This window comes from Haliotis cracherodii, unplaced genomic scaffold, assembly GCF_022045235.1.
Source record: "Haliotis cracherodii isolate W230 unplaced genomic scaffold, xgHalCrac1.p SCAF_1, whole genome shotgun sequence".
Taxonomy (NCBI): domain Eukaryota; kingdom Metazoa; phylum Mollusca; class Gastropoda; order Lepetellida; family Haliotidae; genus Haliotis; species Haliotis cracherodii.
In genome coordinates, this window is record NW_027266264.1 from 21,687,617 (window position 1) to 21,713,633 (window position 26,017).

General features: G+C 40.6%; 1 protein-coding gene across 1 annotated transcript; it reads left to right on the forward strand.

Moving 5' to 3' along the window:
* Positions 1-6,792: 6,792 nt before the first annotated feature.
* On the forward strand, positions 6,793-22,274 carry LOC139461903 (MFS-type transporter SLC18B1-like). Its single transcript, XM_071243395.1, has 13 exons — positions 6,793-6,930; positions 14,333-14,428; positions 15,507-15,580; positions 16,418-16,565; positions 16,672-16,740; positions 16,966-17,056; positions 17,486-17,631; positions 18,557-18,655; positions 18,871-18,968; positions 19,163-19,258; positions 19,994-20,068; positions 20,366-20,459; positions 22,138-22,274. The coding sequence occupies exons 1-13, from the start codon at positions 6,793-6,795 to the stop codon at positions 22,267-22,269; spliced, it is 1,356 nt and encodes a 451-aa protein (XP_071099496.1). The 3' UTR covers positions 22,270-22,274.
* Positions 22,275-26,017: the final 3,743 nt, after the last annotated feature.

The following is a 26,017-nucleotide window of genomic DNA, read 5'->3' on the forward strand; positions in this document are numbered from 1 at the left end:
GGTCTCCAGTTACTCTCCTAGCTATATAAATGGACAAAGGATAACGGTTTGGTCGGCAGATTGTATCATTGGTTATTGTGACATTTGTTACAAAATATATATGGTTTCAATGGGGTTAATAGAAAATATTGATTGATGTAAAGAAACTTATGGACATGAGTGTTGTTTCTACATTAGGTGAACACAGGGCAAAAAGCTGAGGACTATACTGGATGTCTTTTAGTGATACTGTTGCTACAGGCAAGCCTGTGCCCGGTGTCATAATTTATGAGGCAATGAGTAGGTCTAGCGCTGCTCTTTGCAAACTTCAAACCTGAACAATTCTTTCAATCTTCAATAACATAAAAAACAAACGTCGTACTTTCTTTTGAATAAGAAGATGTTTATTGTAAGCACAAAACTAAATATGCTCTTGTCCCGTATTTTGAACGCATTTAGAGCTCGATACAATCATGTTGGGAATTTTGTTTTTAGTATATAGATGTTGATGTCGTAATTCTGTCAAAAGTTTACACGTTTAGATCCTAATCATATTTAGATTTAAACACGAATCATATCATGCTTTGGGTCCGATCATTTGATATTCTCGGGGGGACTGGAATTTTGTCTGGAGATTAGATATTTTGTCAGGTACAGCTGCAAAACCAGATATTTGAAAAAAAAAAAATAACTGTAAGCCTGGATATATCTTTAAGAAAAACACCTTGCAACAATTTTTGTGACAGACAATTTTTTTCATTTTGTAAATGGGATTGGAAAACATATTTGTCACCTTGAAACAGAGATACAGTACTAGTTCTCCGTCTTTTGCAAAATGTCACTTCGTCCTTTTAGCCCAGTCGCCAAACTTCAAGAATCAATATCTAGATTGGCCGTTGCAGTTAGAATCGATTGTGATCTGTCGTTGTTCAGGATATTACAATAGTCTTTTGGAAATAGAACACATCGATACTGCAATATGTTGGGATGTATTGTCGATGATTTCTCTCATTTGGGGATAATTCAGTGACAGCTGGAGTATCATTTTAATGATAATATTACTAGAGTGAATGAAATCATTCGAGCATATGTATCTTTGTTTATCCTGCAGCGACAACAGATTTTAATCAACGACAATGTACATTTCCGTTTGTTTCATGCATATCTTCCTTAGCTGTATTTCAGCTGTAGATATGATTGTTTTGTACATTATGCTACTCATGTTTTCTGCTTATAAGCAAGAATGTTGAATCTGTATGTGGTATTATATGTATTAAAACTATATTATAGGAAGACGGGTCTTCAGAAACACATTCTCATAGCCATATCACCACTTGCTTCTGGCTATAACCGACAAAAATGGGAGGATCAGGCAGATGACTGCCATCATAACACGACGAAGGAGATCGTTGCTCATGCTATCAATCAGTGGTTTTCCTTGTGAAGGCAGCCGTCATTGCTTGAATGTAGGTAATATGTATGTGGATTTTTGACAAATGACACATTTCCTAAGTTTAACGAGTAATTACAGTTTCCGATAACAGAGGGACACGACCACATATCTTGTTTCAGGTCCTGTATGGTTACAGGAAGTTGATCCACGCCGTCTGGTTACAACGAAACGCTATCAACCAGGTCCCCGGGCTTGACCATCTCGTAAAAGCATAACGAGGAATCCCTGTCAGCAGGTAACTGTAGCTTCAATGCAACCATACATATGCAATTCCCTCTCATCAGTTTTATGTTTTAACATAGGAAAAAGGCAGGTATGTGGAAATCGACATATCCTGATATTTTTGGAATAGAATACAGGTAGAATTACATTTTGTTTGCACCAATGAACATTACACAAGGATGATCTAATTTTACAATTACTATATAAATTGAATTCTCTGACCTGTGAAATCCAAATGTTGAAGAGAAAGGTGTGAAATAATAAATTATTTCGTCACATGTATGGTACAGGGTTAATAGGATATACATGACCTCGGTGCGAATATGCGCGAACTATTATTTAACATTTATATTAAATAACAAGAATTCATCTTGATTCTCCAAACGACGAAACCGCATTATCAGTGATTCATATTGGGAAAGGGAGGTCACTCTGATTTCAAACGGGAGCTATCTCCGTTGTTTTCGTATTTGCGAGAAATGGCGTCAGTCACGCTGTACGTTGTTGGTCCAGCTATTAAATGCCCAGCTTATCCCTAAGGTAAAACGTATTCTTAATTAAATGTTTGAATGCATTATATATTTATGTTCTTCTTACATCTTCTTAGATTGGTTTAGTGCTGATAACCATTTTCTATAACGTGGGCCCACATGTTTCCCGTCATCTATGGGATCGAAACAAGTGGGCCCACATTTGTATATTGCCTAGCTTCGTTAGGTTGTTTAATTAGTTCTGATAATCAATTCCTAAATGTGGGCAGACGTTCTTCCGTCATATTGATTGCAACAGGAGGGACCACATTTATAAATCGGTAATCTTCATTAGCTTGGCTTACTTATAACCATTTTCTAAAATGTGGGCCCACATGGTTCACGTCTTATAGTGATCGAAACAGGTGGGCCCACATTTGTAAATCGCTGCGCTTCATTGGGTTGACTAAGTCATTTAGGCTAGTGGGCTCAAACTTGTCATTACTTTGCATGGGTATGTGACATTATATATTATTCTCATTTTGTAATATTGATGGGAAATATCTTTATAAATTATTTAGGGTGACTATAATTCCACGAAACGCACACAAAGTCTTTGAAGTTTGAATAACATCATCATAGCTGACCACACTAGTTTTGTAAAAATAGTTACAAAGCAAGAAACTTAGATCTACTTCAACTTGAATTTACAGAGGCAATACCACTCATTGCACTTTTTCCAGTATAAGTTTTGGTGGCGATATCAGCCTGAAAATATGTCTACACTTGAATTCATCTCGGACATGATACAAGCCTCAAACTTTTCCGAGAACTTGTTCCATAAAAGGAATAACTCATGAATATTAATGACCCTACGACCAAGTTTGGCGATGTTCGTAGAAGTGAGTTCTGCTGTATCGTCATCGCATGTGAACATTCTAATCCAATTATAAGTCATAATACTTATTTTAAACAGACAAAATAGCAGCTTGTTTACATAGTACGTATTCTCAACAACAAGTGCGTTTAGTTTCGAATGTGGGCCCACCTCGAACTTTCGATTAGGCAAACGGAGTTAGCTCCCTTCTCGAACCGCCAATAATGCGGTTTAGCCCTCTAAACATACAAAATCCTCACATTCGTACAGGGATGGTGGATAATATATTTACATTTACTTTAAAGAATACCCCATTATAATTAGCCCGCCATCAAGACCAAGGTTTGAATTGTTGGTCCCAATTAACCCTGTCTCGACGGGGGATAGTTTTGTAAGTTACGGCTAATAAATCGTTTAATGTGTCCTTGATACCGTGGACACATTCCATTTTGGGGACAACGACAACATATTCGAAAACAATCATACTGTAGACACACCCTACCACCAAAACAAAGAAATATTATGCTTCTCAAAGTTTAAAGAATATTAAGGATGATAATGGGGTGACCATCTGATATTCGTTGTGTGTTGGACTCGGAATTTATTAAATCATATACTGGAGAAGAATTGTTGGTCCCCATATTTTGCACAGAACAAATACATACCCACTATTTGTTCAATTTTTACAACTTTTGAACTTGGATTTGACATTTTGTACCCATATTCTATATCCTCGGGGCTCGCTTTTCGGTAAACCTAAACTTACCCCTGGATCCATTCGCGGGTTTTTCGCTATCTTAGATAACCTGCCCTTGATTTTCATTAACATTTTACCGACCATTCAAACGTCGAGTTAAGCAATGGGTAAGGGAGGTAATTCGTATTGCCTCGAAACCAAAGCCACAGCCAGATTTGATGGTCATCTTTTGCATAAAAATGCGCTTCAGTCAGTTTTTACATGTTGAATTCGCAAACTCCTTCGTAATCAATGGGACTGTCCGCCATGTAGTTGATATCCCCAACCAAGGTTTGTAGCCAAGGCTGGTTTGTAACTCGCTTTCTGGTTGGTACGTTAGACGTAGTAGCCTAGCCAGTCATATTGGAAGGCTGGTTTGTAACTCGCATTCTGATGGGTACATTAGACGTAGTAGCGTAGCCAGTCATATTGGAAGGCTGGTTTGTAACTCACATTCTTATTGGTGCGTTAGACGTAGTAGCGTAGTCAGTCAAATTGGAAGGTTGGTTTGTAACTCGCATTCTAATGGGTACGTTCGACGTAGTAGTGTAGCCAGTCATATTGACTGACGGAAAAACGGGCGGGTAATTTGAGATTGCGAGAACCGCGGGACTGGAACAAGGGGTTAGTGTAGATTTACCGACACGCGAGCCCTGGAGATGTAGAGGAGGTTTTACTGACATATACAGTTAATATAACTTTATGATACTGTAGAGGATACAAGTGTAAAGTCACAACATTAATATATAGGTGGAATAACTGGAAGACAAATGAGGAATAGTAATGGAAGCTGTGACAGGATTAGCTGACCTTCATTTTATCTGGTGAATTCCAGAACATGTTCCTTCTCGAGATACAGAAATCAGATCCGCTTCTCTAGATCTACCGAGAATTTAGATGTAGCAACACTGACCGACTTATGACACACCACAGCTCACCCCGTTATTGACCGAGAGGTATCGGATTGGAGTAAAAGATCTTATTGAATTTGATTGAACCATAAACATCAAACTTAAGAACTCATATGAAACACTTTATCCTAATTTATAACCAACTGGCTTTGTTTTCTTCAAAAAGAAGAGTGTATTAAAAAAAATGTACATCACTTTCCATACAAAAATGGTCCAAAACTGATAATCTGAAATTTGCGAATAAGCTTTATAGTCATTATCTGCTTAACAATCTCTGTCTTATGTGTGCAGGGAAGTTGCCTATGCCAGTTTCTGCATCATAATTAGTAGCAGAAATGCTGATGTTGGGTTTTGGCATATATAAATAACTGTCCATAAAATAACAAGAACCTTGTTTTCTTTCAAAGATTCCGAATGTTTGTTAGTTTGTTGCTCAACACGACACGCTGGGGCCTGTAAATCGTCGAGTTATATAATATTCAGGTTTTGAACACAAATGTATAAATGGTGGGTTTGGGCTTCGGAAGTTCCGTCCATCCAATTTGAAAGTAAGCTTACACACCACATACTCGGTTACCATAGATACTTAACGTGGGCATAATGATGCAATGTTTTATGCCAAGTCGTATATATATGTACGTTTTACTTCTCCTTCTAGTGTCACTGTTACATCATAGGCATTATGACGCCACAAAGGACTACAATATAAGTTAAAGTTTTAATTACACCTGAAGAGCCGTTGAACGGCGAAAGATCTTGTGTGGAGTTTTGACAAGCACGAATATCTGGACTCCATCTCTGTCAAAGGTCAAAGGTTTTGTCCAAACTAAAATGCAAATCTGAAAAAAGTCATCCGTGAAAACTCTTTCTGTGATACGCTTGACGTCCTCGTAGATAACATCAATGTGAAAATTGTAGACATCCTCAAGGGTAAGATTTCTGCTCCTCTCTTCCCTGATTTATTTCTTTATGCATACGAATCGGACTTTCTGTCGGGTTGGCAAAATCAAAACACGGGAATGTAAACTTCAGGTATATTGATGACCTAATATGGTTCAATAATGGTTAAAAAGCAAATTCCCTTCCAATAATTTACTCACTTGAGCTAGAAATAGAAGCGAACTGTGAAACCGCCTCATCCTCATCGCGGTCGTCATTGAGCGGGGTATCACAACAAACAAACAGGATATCTTATGCCTATGCATAACAAGATTTTAACTAACAAAAATTATTTCTATAATGATAATATGAGGCTGGACTTCAACTTTCCAAGAGCCAGCTTTCCTTTATGTCGAGCAACATTCCAACAGCTGAAGCCTTAAATTTTGGTCTCTAAAGTTCACAACTTTTGAAGTACAATCATGCCTGCGTGTTCTACAACGATTTCCAAGAGAGTCAGTCATACAAGTCTGACTTAAAAGTTGTTTCATCAGGGTGACATCATTCAAGACAATGTTGAAGCTTTACAAAGTGTTACCGTTGACATATTTCCAAATCTGACGCATGATTGACGAACATGATGCAATTCTTTATTTTTTTCCCGTTTGTTGCACTTGACGTGTCTTTGCGTGTGTTTGTGGCTGGTGCCACTGGTGGCGCCTGACATGGATGCCTTTGATGCATAGACATCGCCGGGCTGCACTCACACATACACCTCTGTTGCCATGTAAGGTACGGGCTCATTGTTGCTGTCTGGAACCTGGGTCGGATATGATTGCATCTGGGTCGGAGTGTAGCAATGATATGGGATTTGATTCTGGCTGTTTACAGAGAACATTTCATTCGAATATTAAATATGTCTTGCAAACAAATTATATATATATGAAGGTATGAAAGTAAAAAGAATCTTTTATATGACATGCTATACTGAACTCTAATAATGTTATATCAATTTGTTGTGTTTTTTCATTATCATCCAATGATGTCTTTCGGTTAATAGAAAGTGTTTTGTTAATTACATTAATTGAAATGTCCTCTCGTTCATACGTTCATCTGGCTACCTTTTGGCTATTGTATGTGGTTAGAATGCCATGCATGGATGCTCTGATTAATATTGTAATTAGACACATTAATGCAGTAGTGACTTCTACAAATATATCCACATATACTTGAAAGATGCTCTTATTTCGCGTGTGCTCTGCAAAATGCCACAAGGGTCACCCGTAAAGCAAATCTTTACATCTGGAAGATGGAAGCTTATATTTACCTTCGGGGTGATGGCAGTATCAAACTTATTTGCCTGGTGTTGCCTTTCCCTTTTACCACCGTTTTTCCCATTGGAGGTAAGACTGAATTTTTAATTCTACTATGAGACGTGCCATTAGAGAACAAGGCAAAACGCCTATTTTAAGACTCTTCTGTACAGATATTCTTAGAATTGTTGTAACAATTGTGCGTACAATAAACGTTCATGTTACAAAAAGTAAAGGAACCTCGAGCATCGGGGCATCGGCGCCTCACTTTAAATTTGTTGGTATTCCAGGCCTACAAAATAAAGCGACAAAACCCATTCCGTATCCAGTAGAAAGCTCTGCATAAAGCAGAGTCGCTTTACAATTCGGACTATATCATGAGCATGTTTTTATGAATCACTATCAAAATAGTAATGTGGTGACAAACACACGCACAAAATAGCACTATGGAACAACGAAACTATGGAATATGTCCACACTTGCAGTAGAAAAAGCCACACACATTACAAACAAGACACAATTTCAATAATGTTTGCATCGTTATGATAAAAACCCGCCACATTTTCAATGGAGACCGTAACAACCCGATTGCGCCCGCATTCAGTTTGTTGCGGTCTGCAAGATTTACTGTGTTTGGTTCCATTGATGTGACCCGTCAACAATTTGCTTTTCACAGTTAAAATACTTCAACGATTTACTCTGTGTTTGAAGTGACTCGGTCCCAAGTGTGTGGCAAATCCTACTCGTGGGATTGTATGCATGAAATGGACGGGATGAACGTTTTGTTTGTTGTTTAACGCCGCACCCTTCAATATTCCAGCTATATGACGGCGGTCTGTAAATAATCGAGTCTGAACCAGACAATCCAGTGATTGAGATCATGCGCATCGATCCACACAATTGGAATACGATGATATGCATTAGCCATGTCAGCGAGCCTGACCAACAGATCCCGTTAGTCGCCTCTTTCGGCAAGCATAGTCGCCTTTTACGACTAGAATAGGTTGCTGAAGACCTACCCCGGATCTTCACGGGCCGGGGATGCATGTGTCATTTCAGGGTCTTCATGTGTATTCATGACAAAGTGTTTGTACATGTGATCATCATGTATGATTCTGAAAATATCAATCATATTTTACTGTGATTTGTATGGGGCACATGGATGTTATTTCCACGACTATACTCCAGAGTAGTTGTTGGTTCCGGAACGATATATGCTCGAAATGAAGTATAGCCGTCCAAAGTCACATACTTTATCATGTTATTATGTTATTGTTTCACTGTCTGGCGCCCGGCATTAAGGGGTAAAACAAGGACTAGTCAGCTAGAAGTCAGTATACTGTGTCTGTGATATTCATGATAAACTGCGGCATGGTATCTTAGTGGACTGGCACTATAATGTCGGCATTAGTCCGGACAAGCAGCCACACACAGACACACACAGACACACACACACACAGACACACACACACACACACACGTCTCTGTACAAGTGCAATAATCTTGGACCTTTTTCACATCACCTCACCTCACCTATTTATGTGACATAGCTATGTCAGTAGTAGAGAGCCGTATCCTTGTAACAAAGCCAGGAGGAGTTTACGATCCAGCGACAGGGGCCATTTTTGAATTCATGGGCTGTTTCTGGCATGGGTGCCCCACCTGTTACAAGACCGAACGTTGAGCATCTCATCCCGTCCTGGGCACGTCTATGGGTGCACGCTATAGCCACACCCAGTATCGCCTGTCCCTCTTTAACCAACACCCTGATGTGAAACGTATCCTCACCCTGTGGGAATGCGACGGACAGATCCAGCTTTCAGTGCTTTCTTGCATGGACCACACTGTGACGACTTACGTGATCCACTAGACCCTCGTGAGGCCTTCTGAGGCGGACGAACCAATGTCACCCAATTATACCATGAGGCCCAAGAAGGTGAAACCATCCGGTATGTCGATGTCTGTTCCATTTATCCCTACATTTGCAAGTACGGTAACTTTCACACAGGACACCCTACCCTCCGCGACCAGCCTCCTGTGGAGACCTTGTTTGATCTGCACGGCCTTATCCAATGCCGTGTCCTACCCACGGACGAAGAGAGGGCCTGGGTGGGCACGTACACAACCCAAGTCCAAGAAGCCGTGAAGCAGTGTGTCTACAAAGTGATTCAGATCTATGAAGCTTGGCATTTCGACACCTTTGACACGTATGGCCCGGAGACCCAGGAAGGGGGACTCTTTGCCCATTATGTTTACCATTATTTCAAGTTGAAGACCGAAGCCAGCGGATACCCAGAGCGTTGTACCGATCCCGATGCTTACATCGAAGACATCTAACAGAAAGAAGGCATCGTCCTGAACAAGGTCAACATCAAGAAGAACCAAGGATTTCGTCTTAATTCGCACTGGGGCAAGTGCTTAGGCTATGGTCAGACAGCATATATCAGTGATCCTGCCAAGTACTTTGCTCTGTTGAGAGATGAAAGAAATACCATCTACATTGTCATGGTCATAAACGAACATATGGTATTGGTGAACTATATACCCCCAAGAAAGAATTCCACATGCCACACCCTAATTCCAATGTCGCCGTGGCTGCTTGGGTCACCCCACAAGCGCATCTCAAGCTGCACAGCATCCTCAAGCCGCTGGATAGCAGGGTCTTGTACTTCGACACGGACAGTGTCATTTACATCCATCGGCCAGAGGAATGGAATCCACCCCTGGGGGATACGTTGGGCGGCAACACCATCAAGACGTTTGTGTCAGGGGGTCCCAAAAACTATGACTATGAGTTAATGCACCCAAGACACGATGGAACGCGCAGCACGTCCTGCAAAGTGGGTGGTTCCACCTTGAATTACAGAGCCCGTCAACACCTCAACTTTGACACCATGAAAGACCTGATTGTTTGACAACTGTCTGGGGATGATATCATCAGGGTGCGACACCCTCATCGGATCATACGTGCAGGACTTCACCAAGGGAACGATCTTCTGACCCAAGCCACCACAAAAGACTACCGCATCGTCTACAACAAGCGATGCATCCTCTACAGTACAAACACAGGTCTGCCTGTAGAGACTAGACATTTGTTTATGATGTTCCTAACGTCGTGTTGGCTGTTGGCTTTTTATCTTGAAGACAGACGCGTTCGGAGAGAGTACCATGCACTGTTTACTTCCATCTATGGAGCCATGGATGAAAAACAACTGTCTGAAAGTGGATCGAAATCAGAAGCTAGGGTCTCTGATTGGTCGAACAGTGGGTTGTTCTCACCCATGGAACAGGCCTGTGAAAGTGAATCGGCAACATCATGTCCAAGACACGGAGAGACATGGGTGGTCAAGGGAGTCGTGAAGGGAGCATTGAAATGACCGCTGAACTGTGGGGTGAAGTGGACGAGGTGAGTGAGTGAGTGAGTTGTGTTTAACGTCGCTTTTAACAGTATTCCAGTTATATCACGGCGTGTCAGCTTAATGTGGGGGGAACGCCCGAAGTGAAGCAGGTCTCAGACGTTTACCACTTCGGTGAAACCTACATAATCGGGGCGAACCAGGATTCGAGCCAATCATAGGTTTCTGGCGTGCCCGAGGGACGCAACTCTGCACAGTGAATCGCGGGGCCTTAGACGACTGGGCCACCTGTGCCCCCTGTACGAGGTGATGTTTGAGAAGATAAGGGTCGACGACGTGTACGCCAAGTTACGTGAAAAGACCGATGAAGTGATATGCGACATGATGCGTTCGAAGATAAGAAAACAAACTGAACCCAAGAAAGTAGCACCAAAGAAGAAGATAAAGAAGACCCAGAAGAATAAAACAAGCAAACCAGCAGCAACAACAACAGCAGCAAGCGAATCAAAAGTGACAGAATTTTTTAAACCTGCTACACCTACAAAAAGGCAGCCACAGAAGAAGTTATCTCTGAAGATCCCTCACCAAGAACAACTGTAAGTACCTTGCTATTCTTTGGGATGTGTATGCCGTTATTATCATGAGTATCACAAATGTATGGCTATGATCATGGGCATACTTAAGGGCTCTTTTCTTGTTGGATTAACAGGACACCCACTCTTCCCTCCCCCGATGTCAGTTCAAAGCAGATCATGTTGGAACAGTGGTGGGAACAAACCCCTCGGAAACCAACCTATTCGCCTAATCCGCCTGTGATGATGATCAGTGACGATGATAATGAAGCACACAAGTTGGCTGCACTCACTTCCATGGAGCTGGGCACACCCACCCTGCTTGATGCTTCTTGATCACCATCACTGGAGGATGTCTTCTCCCCAGGTATGCCAGTGGTTTGCGACTACGAGGACGAGGACGATCCTTATGGAAAAACTCAACTCACTTCCATACAGTGTGAATGTAGTGTCTGCCGACATAACAGCATGTTGAAATACATAAGCTGCAACAGTGGTCAAGTGATGTGTCATGTCTGTTTCAGGGAGGCCATAGACTACCTGTTTTACTGAGGGGTCCCAAACATTGTTGGGACCTGTTTGGGACAGTATGATGAACGACCACATCTTATGGTGACCCCATCTTCACTCGAAGAGCTTGAAGATGGAAGATGAAAAGTTTTTGCGTTCTTTGAGGGACATGTTAAACACTCCCTCCTCAGTTGTCTTTCGTATTTCCTTTGTATCTGGGTTGATGTTATTGCTGTTAAACAGTGACTGATTGAACTGACTCTTTGTCTCTTGATTTATCTCAACTCCAATAGTGTGCCAAACCAAGGGTAGAGGCTGAGTTGAGATGTAGTCAACGCTGTCTGTCTGTCATGTCTGTGCACATGCTCGTTGTAAAAGTAAAGAAAAATTGAAAAAAGAGAAAGGCCATGCCATGAAAGATCAGTTGCCCTGTGTCAGTCACCCAGTGAGTGAGTGAGTGAGTATGGTTTTACGCCGCTTTTAGCAATGTGCCAGCAATATCACGGCGGGGGACACCAGTAATGGGCTTCAAACAGGTCATGACCTCATCTTAGACTACGGCACCCTTTTACGATGTTCATTGCTAAAACACAGGATCGCAAATAGTTCCTTTGTGAAATCATGAATGGAGCAGATGCATCGCCCCATCGCATCTTGTGGGTGTACAGTGAATGGCAACCGTTTCATCATGAGTTGGAAGAGATGACAGACTGCTTAGGGGTCACTCTTGAGTTTGTGCAGAGCATGAAAGAAGCGTAGCGTGCCTTGCCTTAAGAAAAAGGGGTGGCCCCGCACATGCTCGTCATCGATGATTTTCTGGGCGACAATACAGTAGAAGAAGAAACGGAAATGTTGCGATGGTTCACCAAGAAAAGTCATCACCGAAACACATCCGTGTTGTACCTCACTTGTTTGCCCAATCACCATAACATCGCACCATTAGTCTGAATGCTCACTTCATGATCCTCTTTAAAAATCCGAGAGATGCATAAATTGCAGATCGACAGTTTGGCTCTCCAGGTGTTTCCAGGCACAGTCCTTTTTCTGCGTGAAGCCTATGACGACGCCACCAAAGAACCTTACACTTACCTGTTCTTGGACTTGAAACCCACCACGTTGCAAGACCATCGAGTACGTGCCCGCCTGTTTTCGAGATCAGAGATGCCCATCGTGTATATGTCGATCCTATGAGATGAGGAGAGACTTCAAAAAAGCATGCGAACACACTGACCTTCCTTCAGTTGAGCCACAGTCATCATGGGGCAAAGACGGTCTATGAATGCCATATCACCATCCCAAGATGTTCCCGATACTGAGTGGGTGTCTGAAAAGGTGAGAGAACAAGCGAGAAAAAAACACACACTTTATGGACACATGGCACATCGATGACATTCTGGAGGCACAACCTTCTCCGTCTTACACATTGAGTCATCCTGGCTATGATTCATTTCAACAACGTCTGAGGTCTTTTCGAACGTGGCCTAAACAGATGGTCCAGACCCCTCATGACATGGCCATGGTGATCATGTTATCTGTTACTGCTGCGGTGTGACACTCTGCCATTGGGAAGCCACAGACAAACCCTGGAAAGAATATCTGAAGGACGCCAAAGTCCCCTGTGAATAATTGTGTGTGCTTTGGCCTGATGGAGAAGAGAACGAAAAATACAGGCGCCTGTTGTCAGAAAAAGAATGGAAAAGAAGAGCAGAGTCTTCATCACGCCTAGTGACAAAGTTTCCTGTTCACAAAAATCACAGGGACGCCCCTCATCCTGTGGCTTTTGTTTTGTTGGTTCAAGTGAGCGGGGGGACCCGTGAATATTCCGGGGTAGAATAGGTCGTCAGCTACCCATGCCTGCCATAAAAGGTGACTATGCTTGTCGTAAAAGGCGACTAACGGTATCGGGTGTCAGGCACGCTGGCTTGGTTGAAGCATGTGAGCTGGGGAATTATAAAGTTGAAAAAAAAAGGTTTTGTCTTTAGGCTGTGGATCGGCATGCACACCCGAGGGAAAAAACAGGATCGACATGCACACCGAAGCTATGGTTTTCGACCAATCAGAGGCCACACATGCCCTCTGAGGGTCTCTGATTGGTCGAACAGTGGGTTGTGCTTTCTCTCCCATGGAACAGGCCTTTTCCTATGGAAAACAAACACAAGAGTCGGTCCTGTTTGGAAAACCGAGGTTCAGACCAGGTGCCGGATCTGACCAATCTGCGCACTGCATTTCTGACCAATCTGTTTGACCAATCAAAACAGGGACCTCCCCCTCCCTCTCCCTCCCTTTCCCTCTCCCTCCCTTTGTTACCAGGGTACGGCTCTCTACTCTTAGCTACATAAATCACAACGAAGAACGATGATTGCTTTATTTCGCGATAAAACATTGTTCTATCATCACATCATTCTAGAGATTCGAAAACATCGAAAATTGAACGACGTTATTTTTTAGAGGGTAGAGAGTTGTTCCTCGTATGTGTAGCAGATAAACACAATGGCCGAACGATCGCAGCCAAAAGTGGGTGAGATATGACAATCTGTATTGGGAGGAATTTGCAGAGTCAATACGGGTAAATATTTTTAAAGCTTGTAAATAGTATTAACGTCCTCGTGGAGGCTGTCAGTAACAGTGGTAACAGAAATATACAACACCCCCATCATCGTTTATTTTCTTAAATATTATCACAGACTGTAAATTATTGTTTTGGTCATTTTATTCTGTTCATACAAGAGCATGTTCATAGACGTACTCTACAACAAATACAAGAAGCCTGTTTTTCTATCTTCAACACAAATGTTTAAAACAATGGAAAATCACTTGTATGCGTCAGTTACATCCATGATCTTGAAGTAATGGTGCGCTGGTCAGCGAAAGAGACTTGATGTCTGCATGCCACTCATGCTTGCATGTATAAGCATAACTTTGATCATCCATGATTGCAGAAACATCTGAAATGCAATAGATGTTTCAGAAATTATATGTTCATTCTGCTCACGATTTCAGAACGATGAAAAATAGTACAGTACTGGCTGTACTATATTTTATATTTATGAACAGGCGCAGAAAAAAGGAGCAAGCTGGACAATCATAGGCCTTATAAGTTCCTGTTCTGAACTGGTCATCTTCCTTGTGTCGCCGCTCTTCGGACGTTTGGTAATATGCCCAAGTCATAATTTATTCGACCTGTGAAGATCCGGGGTAGAATGGGTCTTCAGCAAAACATGCTTGCCGTAAGGCGACTATGCTTGTCGTAAAAGGCGACAAACGGGATTGGGTGGTCGGGCTCGCTGACTTGGTTGATGCATGTCATCGATCCCAATTGTGTGGATCAATGTTCATGATGTAAATCACTGGATTGTCTGGTCCAGACTCTATTATTTACAAACCGCCGTCATATGGCTAGAATGTTGCTAAGTGCGGCGTTACACAACAAACCAAACCAAAACCATAATTTATTATGTACACAGTGTACGCCTTCCACGCAACTCGCTGAGCGAGCGTTGTAACGCCGATTGCAGTATTAAGTAATATCACGATATATCATCTTGATGTGGGAAGATAGATCCAGGTCTTTACAACAACAGCAAAGGCATGGTTGCGACAAACCTAGTAACCTTTTCAGGGCGAATGTGGGATTCGAACCCACGATTAAAAGGTTTTTGAGACGTATTTCGGCATAAATAATTATATTAAGTTGTTCTATTTATTTAGTTCTGATACAATGACGTTTTTTTATGCATGATTCCTACAATAGCTTACCACAGGTGAACACTCTTCCCTTGACGGCGCGTGACTGTTTCATGGAATCACTCATTTATTTGAAACAGGTGTTGTTTTTCCTAATGTGATGTAAATATCGCCAGCGGTCGGAAGCCAGGCCATGAAAAAATGTCATGAAAAAAGGTGAAAATCATATCGGACATTTGCGGTATATATGGTAAAAGCGTGTACCGTGCGACGTCTCGTGCGCTATGGGAGTTATGTACATGATCCCCATGTTTGTGTACACGTCCTCTGACTTAAAACTTGTTCGTGAAGTGCAAATGATTGGCCTTGGGTTTTATCACCGCTCTATAATCAATTCAGTCATATCACATCACGGGTAATCTACGCGCTTGACACAGTGTGTGGTTGCTATCATCCAGTATATGCAAACATTACCATACAATAACCCTTACTTGAAATAGTTTAAATGTATGTAGTTTAACTGTCTCTCTTACATTTACTTCAGATGTCTGCCTCTTGCCCTCGATACTTCTACATCTCTGGATTGTGCATAGTCGGCATCTGCATCCTATTGTTTGGGTAGGAGCACTATCTCTCTTTTACCGACAACCCCTACACCTTTGGAAACTCATATATTATGATTATATTGTGGCGTTGTTATCATAAGCAGAATATTTCAATAAATAGACCATTGACATTATCATCATACATCCCTGCTGAAGGCAGAGTCCAGTGTATCATTCCGTCTGTATCAAAAGCATGTGTTTAAGAATCATTATCAAGTAGTAATGAATGAAACGAGTGGTCAAAGATAAGGTGAGCGTATCTTGCTTACCGGTTTTACCCATCACAAACACATGCAAAGTCAATTATTCACCTAAAAGAAAACACGGGATCAAATGGTTCAAATTTAAATTTGGAATTGCATCGAACATCACTTTTGTCAAATTTGGAAATGTCCAACAAAGTTTTTGATGCCTTGAATGTTGTAACGCTAATCAAACAACTATTGAACAAGAGTCCTAAAACGCTCTTTGAAATCGCCAGTTATGTCTCAGTTACTTCATAAATGATGTTTACCTGAGATTATAAATCATTTTGTTCGACAAATAACCAATTCACACTGCATAGAAATAATTGTTTTTACCTTAGGAACTCTCTTATTTTCTTAAATTGAAGTGCAGTGAGACCTGATCAACTCATGATGTTCTGTCCATCAACACTGCATCCCCATCTTGGAATCAAGGTTCAATCAAGTTCACAAGTGCAAACCAATTTGGTACTGTGTGTTAAATAGAATTAATACACAATACAGGCCACAAATGAAACTTTCGTCGATATTGAAATTACCAAAAGTTTCATGTTCTGAACATTTCGCATCAATCTGTTGTTCTGATATGAGGCACAACTTTTTAGATGGATAAACCATGCGCCAGATGGACTTCCGTTCATTGCCATCTGTTTCGCAGTGAGGGTTCTTGAGGCATTGGGAACAGCGTCTCTTCTCACTGCCAGCTTCGCCATCGCCACCATTAACTTCCCCGACAACGTGGGGACAATCTATGTACGTACATGTATGAAAGATGATATAGCTTACGTTATAGTCTAATGAAGTAAATGTTCTTGATAATGCGTTGACAAGATTTAAGTATCACTCTTGTTAATCTTAGGGTATCTTGGAGACAGTGACGGGGTGTGGATTCATGCTGGGCCCGGCTATAGGAGGAGGACTCTATCAGGTGACAATGGATTCACCCTAAGGCCGTATCTTTATGCCTTACTGACTTTAGTTTGACAGAAAACATTTACAAATGAAGACATGCAGTTAGGTTGAATACTTGTTTTTCCTATTTATATGTCCACTTAAGTGGACTCTTACGATAAAGAGTGAATACTGAAGACCAAGTTAATTAGCTTCGGAATTCCCAACGAAGTATTTCTCAGACTAACAGTACATGTTTCAGCTTGGCGGGTACAGTCTCCCCTTTTGCGTACTTGGTGGATGTGCCTTTGCATGTGGGGCTGTCTCATTGGCTCTCGTGCCATCACAAAAGTGTGAGTTTTGAGAAATGTATTTCTACAGCTAAAGATGACCAATAATCAAACCATAACTTGTTGACATTATCGGTTTCGGTCTAACTATGTGTATTATATGTATTGAGATCATTACTATTTTTTATGAATAACATATTACCAAAAAACACGTCCCATTTGAATTCGGGAAATCCATTTGTCCAGAAACTCTACGATCTTTGCCCAGTCTCGGTCAAATGTATTTACAAAATTAAACATGTTGTTTTCATGGGTACATACTTAGGAAGAAAAATGAAAAACAAGTTGTTCAAAAATCTAAATATTTACATATTGTTCAGCATGTTCAATTTTGTAAATACCTTTGACAGAGACTGGCCACGATATGTAGAGTTTCTGGACAAATGGGTTTCCATAACTTAAATGGGACGTGTTAAAATATATAATTCCCAGATGAAGTGACAGAAGACAAAGGTAAATGTCTGTCCATCATGACGTTACTCCGAAGTCCCCTGGTATGGTTTGGTGGTTTTGGTATTGAAAGTGCTCTCATCTGTTTCACCGTTTGGAACCCTGTCTTTGCTGATCATCTTACCCAGGTTCGTAAATGTAGACGTCCCAACGCTCCAACACCAAGCTGAAACGCCGTGAAATAAATGAAATATTCTTCAAGGCCAACTAACTCAGCTCAACTTAGTTGAGTAGTATTAGAAGTATTTTATTAATCTAAGATTCAAGAGATAAGTTTAGAAGACTGATCTACTGATATGTATGTGCTTTCTGATGTAATTTGGTGAGGGTAAAATATGCATGACAGAATTACATTCGCCGTGTCTTTAAGAATAACACTATGTCTGATTGTAACTACATATGTGACAAACAAACACCTGGGTATTTTCTTGTCAGCTGGTAGGAATAGGTGGTCCAGCGGTCTTAAGTGTCATTACGCTGACCGAATCTACGGGTTGTTGATTCGATTCCCATATTCGATCAAATTGTGACCATTTGGTATGTCATCACCATACCCATGCCCATGGGTTTCAGCAAACTGGTAAACCGTGTTCCTTTGGGCTTTACTCACACATTAAGTAGACACATCATGATATACTCACAATGAGGTCAACAGCCATGCTAAACCCAACTCAGTGACTCTGCAACAGCGTTTTGCCTGCTTGAGGTATGCACTTGTACATGCTGTTTCGGACCTATGAATATCCGGGACAGAATAGGTCTTCAGCAGCCCATGATTGCCATTAAAGGCGACTATGCCTGTCGTAAGAGGCGAGGTAGTCGCTGTCAGGCTTGCTGACTTGGTTGATGCATGTCATCGTATCCCAATTGCGTGGATTGATGCTAATGATGTCAATCACTGGTTTGTTTGTTGCAGACTAATTACAGACCTGCGCTATAAAGCTGGAATATTGCAGGGTGCGGCGTTAAAAAACAAACAAACATACATGATCTTTCTGCACGTGTGCACAACTGCGCGCACATTGTCTCCACAATGATGTTTCACTTTTTCAGTTCAAGCTCAGCCATGGTGTCATCGCTCTGATCTTTATCATATGTCCAGCAATCTATTCGATCACAACGCCTTTTTGGGGATTGCTGCTTGATAAAAAAGTAAGTTTTATTCGACATGTCCTACATTAAAGTGTAAACCATTAATTATATGTAGTTATGTGTTCTTATGTAGTCTGGGCGTATTCCTGTTACCTAATGTTGCATATATTATCGGTTTTTCCGATCGATTTTGTTTTCATATCATGTGATTCTGTTTAAAATACGAAAACCTCTATACACTGTACGTGTTTTCTATTAGAGAGTGCCTCTATTAGCAGGTACCGGTGATTCCTCTGATGATGGCGGGTCTGACTTGTAGCGGAATTACATTGCTGTTCTTCGGACCTGCACCTTTCATTCCAACTGTTACTCCGTAAGTACAATCACAATCTGGAAACTGTTTTAGAAACCACCTAAAGTTATAAACTCGGAGTAACATTCATTTGTAAAGTGTAACCTAAGTTATTAAAAAGGTAAAACTCTTTGTAAATGTTCGGTATTTATGTTTATTCCAACATAGGTTATGCTGAATAATGCTCATTTTGTAATATGACCAAATTGTTTCAGATCCTTCTGGCTGACCATCACAACACAGGCGTGCCTTGCCTTATCCTTGGGGCCAGTTATCGTTAGTTCTATGAAGTGCATCGTTATTGGCGCCAGGTGAGTGTTGTGGAGCATTAGATAATGAAAATCTTGTGCACGTGTCCTTTGCATATATTATGTAAAATATCAGATGTGATTTGTATCAACATTTCATCTAATCAGTTGTACACTTCCCACTCTCTACTTCAGCTTTTCATAGAGATAAATGAGTTGACATGATCATTAGAAAAGTATGCTAATACAGCCAGATAATACGTTCCAACAAAGACTGTCCGAAATGTCACGCTATTATACTATAATGTACTAGAAATTGATAAGTAAAGGTTGAAAGATTTATCGTTCTTGACTATATTCATGCAATATCACAATATCTTACAATATAAGTTGCACGTGACCAGGTATTCATTTGCACACGCATAGGTGTTCAAACTATTGAACGACATGGGTACAATGTGTGAAGCCCATTTCTGGTGTCCCCCGCCGTGATATTGCTGGAGTATTGCTAAAAGCGGCGTAAAACCATACTCACTCACTCACTCAAACTGTTGAAGGGTAAACTGATCTGCCAGTGTGTCAAATAGTTTCTAACCTTGACCTTATTGTATTGTACACTTCGGCTGCCCGGCTTTAGCGTACATTTTGGACGTATTTGATTGTTTATCTAACTTCAACATCACGTCGCGAGTTGGCTTCTTACTCAGAATGGACTTCTTACCCGGATCGGCGCAATGGACCAACGTTTTTACCGCTAGTAATTGAATTAGACATATCATGTCTTCCGATTTATTTCAGGGAGTTGGGCTTTAAAGATGACCGTAAACAAGCCAGTATTGTCTCGGGCATTGTGTGTTCTGCCACCAGTTTAGGGTGAGAGATATTCATATCCGTCATCAGCAATGTGTAAGGTTAATGATATGGTCTGATCACAATGGTCTTACCACACTGCGTGTGAGCAGCACTGTAAATCCAAAACACACTACACGAGCGTCATCGGTCAAAAAATGTGAATTACATTTATAATTGGTCAACACATATTGATTCAAATGCACCTTCCCCCAACAGGTTCCCATCTGCCTCAGATACTTGCAACTTAAGAAGTATACTCAGTATCGTGATGTACTAGTATTATACTCTTCTATCTCTGTCTTATCCGACGTGTTTCAGTACGTTCTGTGGTCCGTTGCTTGGCGGGGTGCTGACTGAATATTTTGGATACAAATACGCAATGGCACTAAGCACTATCTGGATCATGGCGCCCGTGAGGATAATTTTTATATGTTGCTATTTTAAAACGTTTACATGTATGCATTTCCTTGTTGATTGTTTCTCATGAAAGATTATGCAATCGTATTTGTTTTTTCTCAAGTTTCTCAGTACCCAACGATTGTTTTTACAATGTCAATGCTATCAATCACTTGTTTGCCTATCAGAGATTTGATTTTTGAAGACTGTCGGAAAATAGCTGGAGTATTGTGCATAACAATATTCACTCACTATGCAGAATCATATTACAATTCATCCTTTCATTGTAATAATATAACTTTGGGGTCTTCTTATAGGTGTGTCAAAAAAGCAGTTTATTGGTTGAAAGTTCATAAGTGTATGATCAATATATTCTACAATATACCCAAAAGAAAAATTGATTGCGACGTGGATTGAAAAGGACAGAACATACCCAACCAACCAAATGTCACTTGTATTACATACTTTTACAAGAAAAAATGAACATCTGAGAGAAACGTACTTCAAACGTTATTAGAAGCAGGTATTTAATCGTATACAATCGTAAATGTGCAATCTTCAGAAGTTCCCGGCTCAGTAATGACAACACTTTTTATCGTTTTGATGAGACTTCCCTATACTACACCTAAGGGAAAATATCTCATGGCAAGCCTTAGGAATGCTTGAATCTACAACACCGTTAGAGACCATCCTCGTAACAACCCCAACCATAACAAACCTTTACCAAGACACATGAATTCGAACCATGTATCTCCGGCATATGTGCCATACAGCAACTTTCACATCCCGTACCATCTCCGAGTCGTATCTGCAGTCAGACTGAGTCATCTGCGGCACCTCTGCGAGGCGCCCAGCCAAAAGGCAGAACAGCAATGCGACATGCCCAGTGGTGCTGACAAAACTTGCGATGGAGAAGAAGAGCTCTCTCCACCGAAGAGTCACACTTCAACGATCCGATGGCAGGACAAGTGATGTTTGGGAGGAAATCCTCCAACAACTCCGGATTACCCTTCCTCAAATAAGGAATGCCATTGCCCAGTCTTTTCCTCGGCGCTTAGTGGCGTCTGTGCGGCGAAAGTATCAGACCTGCATTATTGTACAAGGTGGACACACTCGTTACTACCTGTGTGAACTTGCCTCCGAAACACTTCGTGCTGGAATATTGCTAAAAGCGGTGTAGAACCATACCCACTCACTCTTCGTATGCTTTCTTGTGATCAATCAACGGCAGTAAAATGTTTTGACAGATTCACTTTGCGTTTTATAGCGACATAACATTTGCAACTAATGCCAGAACATTTATGTCACCGACATCTTCTGACTGGCATTTAGCGATATGTATACTGACTTACTTAAAAAAATGTTTCATGTTTTCTAGATTTGTTCGTTGAAATCAGTAATGTGTTCTTCAGATGATGTTATTAAGGAACATGCAAAATACAAATTATCAAACAACCGTCAAATGAACCTCGGTTTGCTCATTCACAGCCATGATCCAGCATGTCTTCTTCTTTGATATCGGGGCGATCGTTTGCTCGTCACGCCGATGACCCGGGTTCGATTCCCGATGTGGGTACACTGTGTGAAGTCCATTTCTGGTATCCCCCGCTGTCATTTTGACGGAATATTGCAAAAAGCGGCGTAAAACCATACTCACTCACTCTTCTTTGATAAAGGTTGCTTTGTTATTTCAGGTAATTTGCTTTAGTCCATATCTATGTATCAGAGGCTGGAAAGGTCGTTCGACTACAACTGCCAAGGAAGAATGCGAAGACGTAGACGACGGGAGGGATGCCCAACCCCACATAGAACTAACTACAATATGAACCCCTTTATAGCCATTCCGAAAAAGTCGTACCTCAAAGATTGAAACTAACTCATTCCAGTCTCGGGAGATGGGACCCCACATTCGCTGACATATTTGCTTAATTATTACTTTTAGTTAAATCTTATTTAAGCATATACCATTAGTTTGTATATTTATTATGTAATAATTTCATTTGTTCACAATGGTTGTTACTTTTTACGCAATTACGTTTTAACACTAATCCGCATAGTGTATTAATTTAAATGTCTTACACAGGACTTGTATTCAAACCAATAATGATCACAAGGAAGAGACATGGGTGTCAACTTTTGAATGAGGAACACAAAGATTCGGAGGTAGATGAAGGAGTAAGTATATACTCCGAAACGTTGTGTTCCTCCTTATAAAGAAGTTGACATCCATAGATGCTCTTCCTCGTGTGTATCACTCCTAAATGTCATTCAAAGACTTAATCATGATCCTGAAATAAACTCACCAATGCCACTCTTCAGATCTATTTTCTTCAAAATGTTCATACCTTGATCTACGAACATATTTTGCTAATTTTCGCACTGTACTTATGTTGTGTTGCATTAATGTAACACTGTGTATGAATAATATGGCAGCAATATTTGGGTGTATCGGTTAACCGTTGCTTTTTCATTTCCCAACATTTCTGTCATGCCTAAACATCTAATAAAACTATGAAGCCCATTCTTTGTTCTCTCCGTCGTGATACTGTAAATCTTGAAATTAACGCGAGCGTGAATTAAATGCGAAAAATGCGAGTGGTCTTTGCTCGCATTTTTAAACATCGCATTTATATCAACAATAAGACATTGTTGGATAGCAAAAATACCAACTTAGACATACGCTGATGTATTCCACACCACTGTTTATTGAGCAGAACTTTCATATAAAGTATATAAACAATGTCATTCAAACACTAATTAAGTCCTGTGAATTGTCACTGCTGGGGTCAAGACAAGAGTTCTACTCACTTATGTCATCACTGATCACAGACAGACGCGACTTTGCGACTGCGTCAAAGGCCGACATGTCTTCATTATGCTATACATAGACCTGAATCACACTAACTCCCGACATAGTCAGGCGACTATTCAGGTATGAATAAATAAACACATATCAATGTGTACGTCCACGTTACACGGACACGTGAATTGAAACATATTGACCGAATTAATCCATTTGCTTATTGGTCAGGTTATGCTGTGTTTTAGCATACTGTTTGAGCAATACTACATGATTTGTAATCAGTAGTATAGATACTGAAAGTCGCATCTATTAAATGATATCCTTACGTTAGGGTGAGTGAGTGATTTTGGTTTAACGCCGCTTTTAACAGTATTCCAGTGATATCACTGCGTGTCAGCTTAATGTGGGAGAGCACGAGCACAGATATAGTGCTGACAAACCTAGAAACATAATTCGAACTAATCGAACTAATCGAACTAATCATAGGTTTCTGGCGTACCCAAGGGACGCAACTCTGCACAGCCACCCGTGCCCCCCAACCCAAACTGGTTCAGGGAAAGTGTGAGTTTACTATCTCGTTTTATAAAATTTAAGAATTACCAAGTAACCAGATGTAAGGGAGAGTCTTTGCTTAAACTTGCAGTGTTTTTTTTTTTTAAACTACACTGTCCGAAACTTTCAGACGTTTGCCTCCTTTCATTGATGTTTAACTACCTTATTCCTGAATGGTGTCAGCATTGATCATGACATACTAACCGGTGTATTGAGTACTATGAGTCATATCACAAAATTGTGGAGTGCTGATATTTATTATTACTAAGAACACTCCATTAATGTATTGCAAATACGAATATAATATATTTTCTCAGGCGCTATATTTCAGAGCAATTTCTTGGTAAATTGATACATTAGTCTATGTTTCGAGTGAAACCGAGCACATATCAGGATGAGACGAATAGCCTGATACATACAAAAACACATACATGTAGCATGCATTACGCTCTTTATTTGAGGTAAGAAGTAAAACAACCGAGTTGGCATGATATCTGACCGAGGTATTCAACATAGTATCATATCACACAACCCAAATTGGCTGCAGTCGTGATCCTTATACACGCGTTGTAAGATATCAGAAGTACAGAAGTCTTTTTCTTTTGTCCTGAGGCATTTACAAAATCTAACATGTTTTCATTGGTACATACTAAGGAGGGCCAAATGAAAGCTCAAAATGTCAACTATGTAATATTGTTACTCATGGTTTAACAAGGTCTCTTTCGTTCTCAAACTACAATATAACTACAATAACCACAATAAGTGAAATACATTTCTAATTATTTCGGCAGTAGTATATGTAAACCTAATTATATCATAATGAAAATATGTTAGTAGTGCACAATGTATGACATGGCTTGTGAAGAACGGGCAAAACAATGTGTATCTATTATGTACAATTGTCAGATTCAGAAACTCGTGTTATTGTTTCCATGCCATTTAGTAATAATTTTTTTATTTGAAGTTTACACGATATACGGCTTTTCCATTGGACGAGAGGTCGGTCACATGACCGCGACATTGACGTTCATAAGTGTATGAACGACACAATTTGACGTTCATACGTTTTTCACGAGGCCGTGTTCTTGAAATGACGTAAACACTGACGGACTACTTCCACATTCCTGGGGAAAACCCTGGGAATTCCCTAGCACGAAAACATGCATTGAGGAACTATTTTACTCCGCGATATAGCTGGTTGTTGTATGACTGTCAGTGTAAACATGAAGTCACACGTACTAAATAAAATTGTGTTTAGATCTTGACCTACATCCTTTGAGGTAAGAAATTGTGATAATTTTTTTTATAAGAATTGACTTCCACTTTGTGTGAGTTCATTGGAGTATGAACCTTCATAGAGTGAGGGCCAAACTGTATGAACGTCGGAGCTTGCGACATACTCCAATGAACTCACACAAAGTGAAGGTCAATTCTTAAATACACTCTGATGTGTCCTGTGGTGAAAGCATAACCAAAGGGACATCACCTGAATAGAAAATAGAATTAAGGAAAAACATGAGAGTAAAAAAGTAGGTGTCCCATGACGAAGTTGCTCGAATTGCCAAGGTCAATCCTTCACCCTTCTATGCATCCGCTGTGACCAGCCATGTTTCTCCATGAGTAAACAAGACACCAGCAGTTGTTCACACAAGTGAAGCGAAACCACCTCTGTACCAAATGCTGTCCCTGGTTGTTTCTGGCAAATACTCTGTGCATGGTTTAAATGTAGATGAAGCACGATCAACTAAATCAGCATAAACTCATACTATTCCTTTGGCTCCAACTCCCTTTCTAAGAAGCGCCTATCAAAGTTTCATGACGTTCTTGTTCGAAGTCATTCCGGTTGTTTGAAGTCATTCCGGTTGTTTCAACACAACTAGCAAAAGGTGAGGTGAATTGGGGTTTAACAGATTTCAGCGGGACAGTCCTTGAAGCTTTTTGGATGAAGCTGATCTTGTTATCCTGAATAACGGAAAAATGACCAGAATGGATCATAGAAGATGGACCTTTTCTCCTTTAGAGCTATCTATAATGGTTTCCTCTTCATTGGGAAATACGTGCAACTGGGATGATGTTCTCTGCAGTGATCATTTGCCAGTGTTGGCAGATATTCAGCTGAGTCCACCAAGGTCATGTCATGATCATGAACCTAGATGCAAGTTTAAAAAAGGTGAATTTGGCTGAATGTTCCTCTCTGTGTAATGAACATATATCACTTT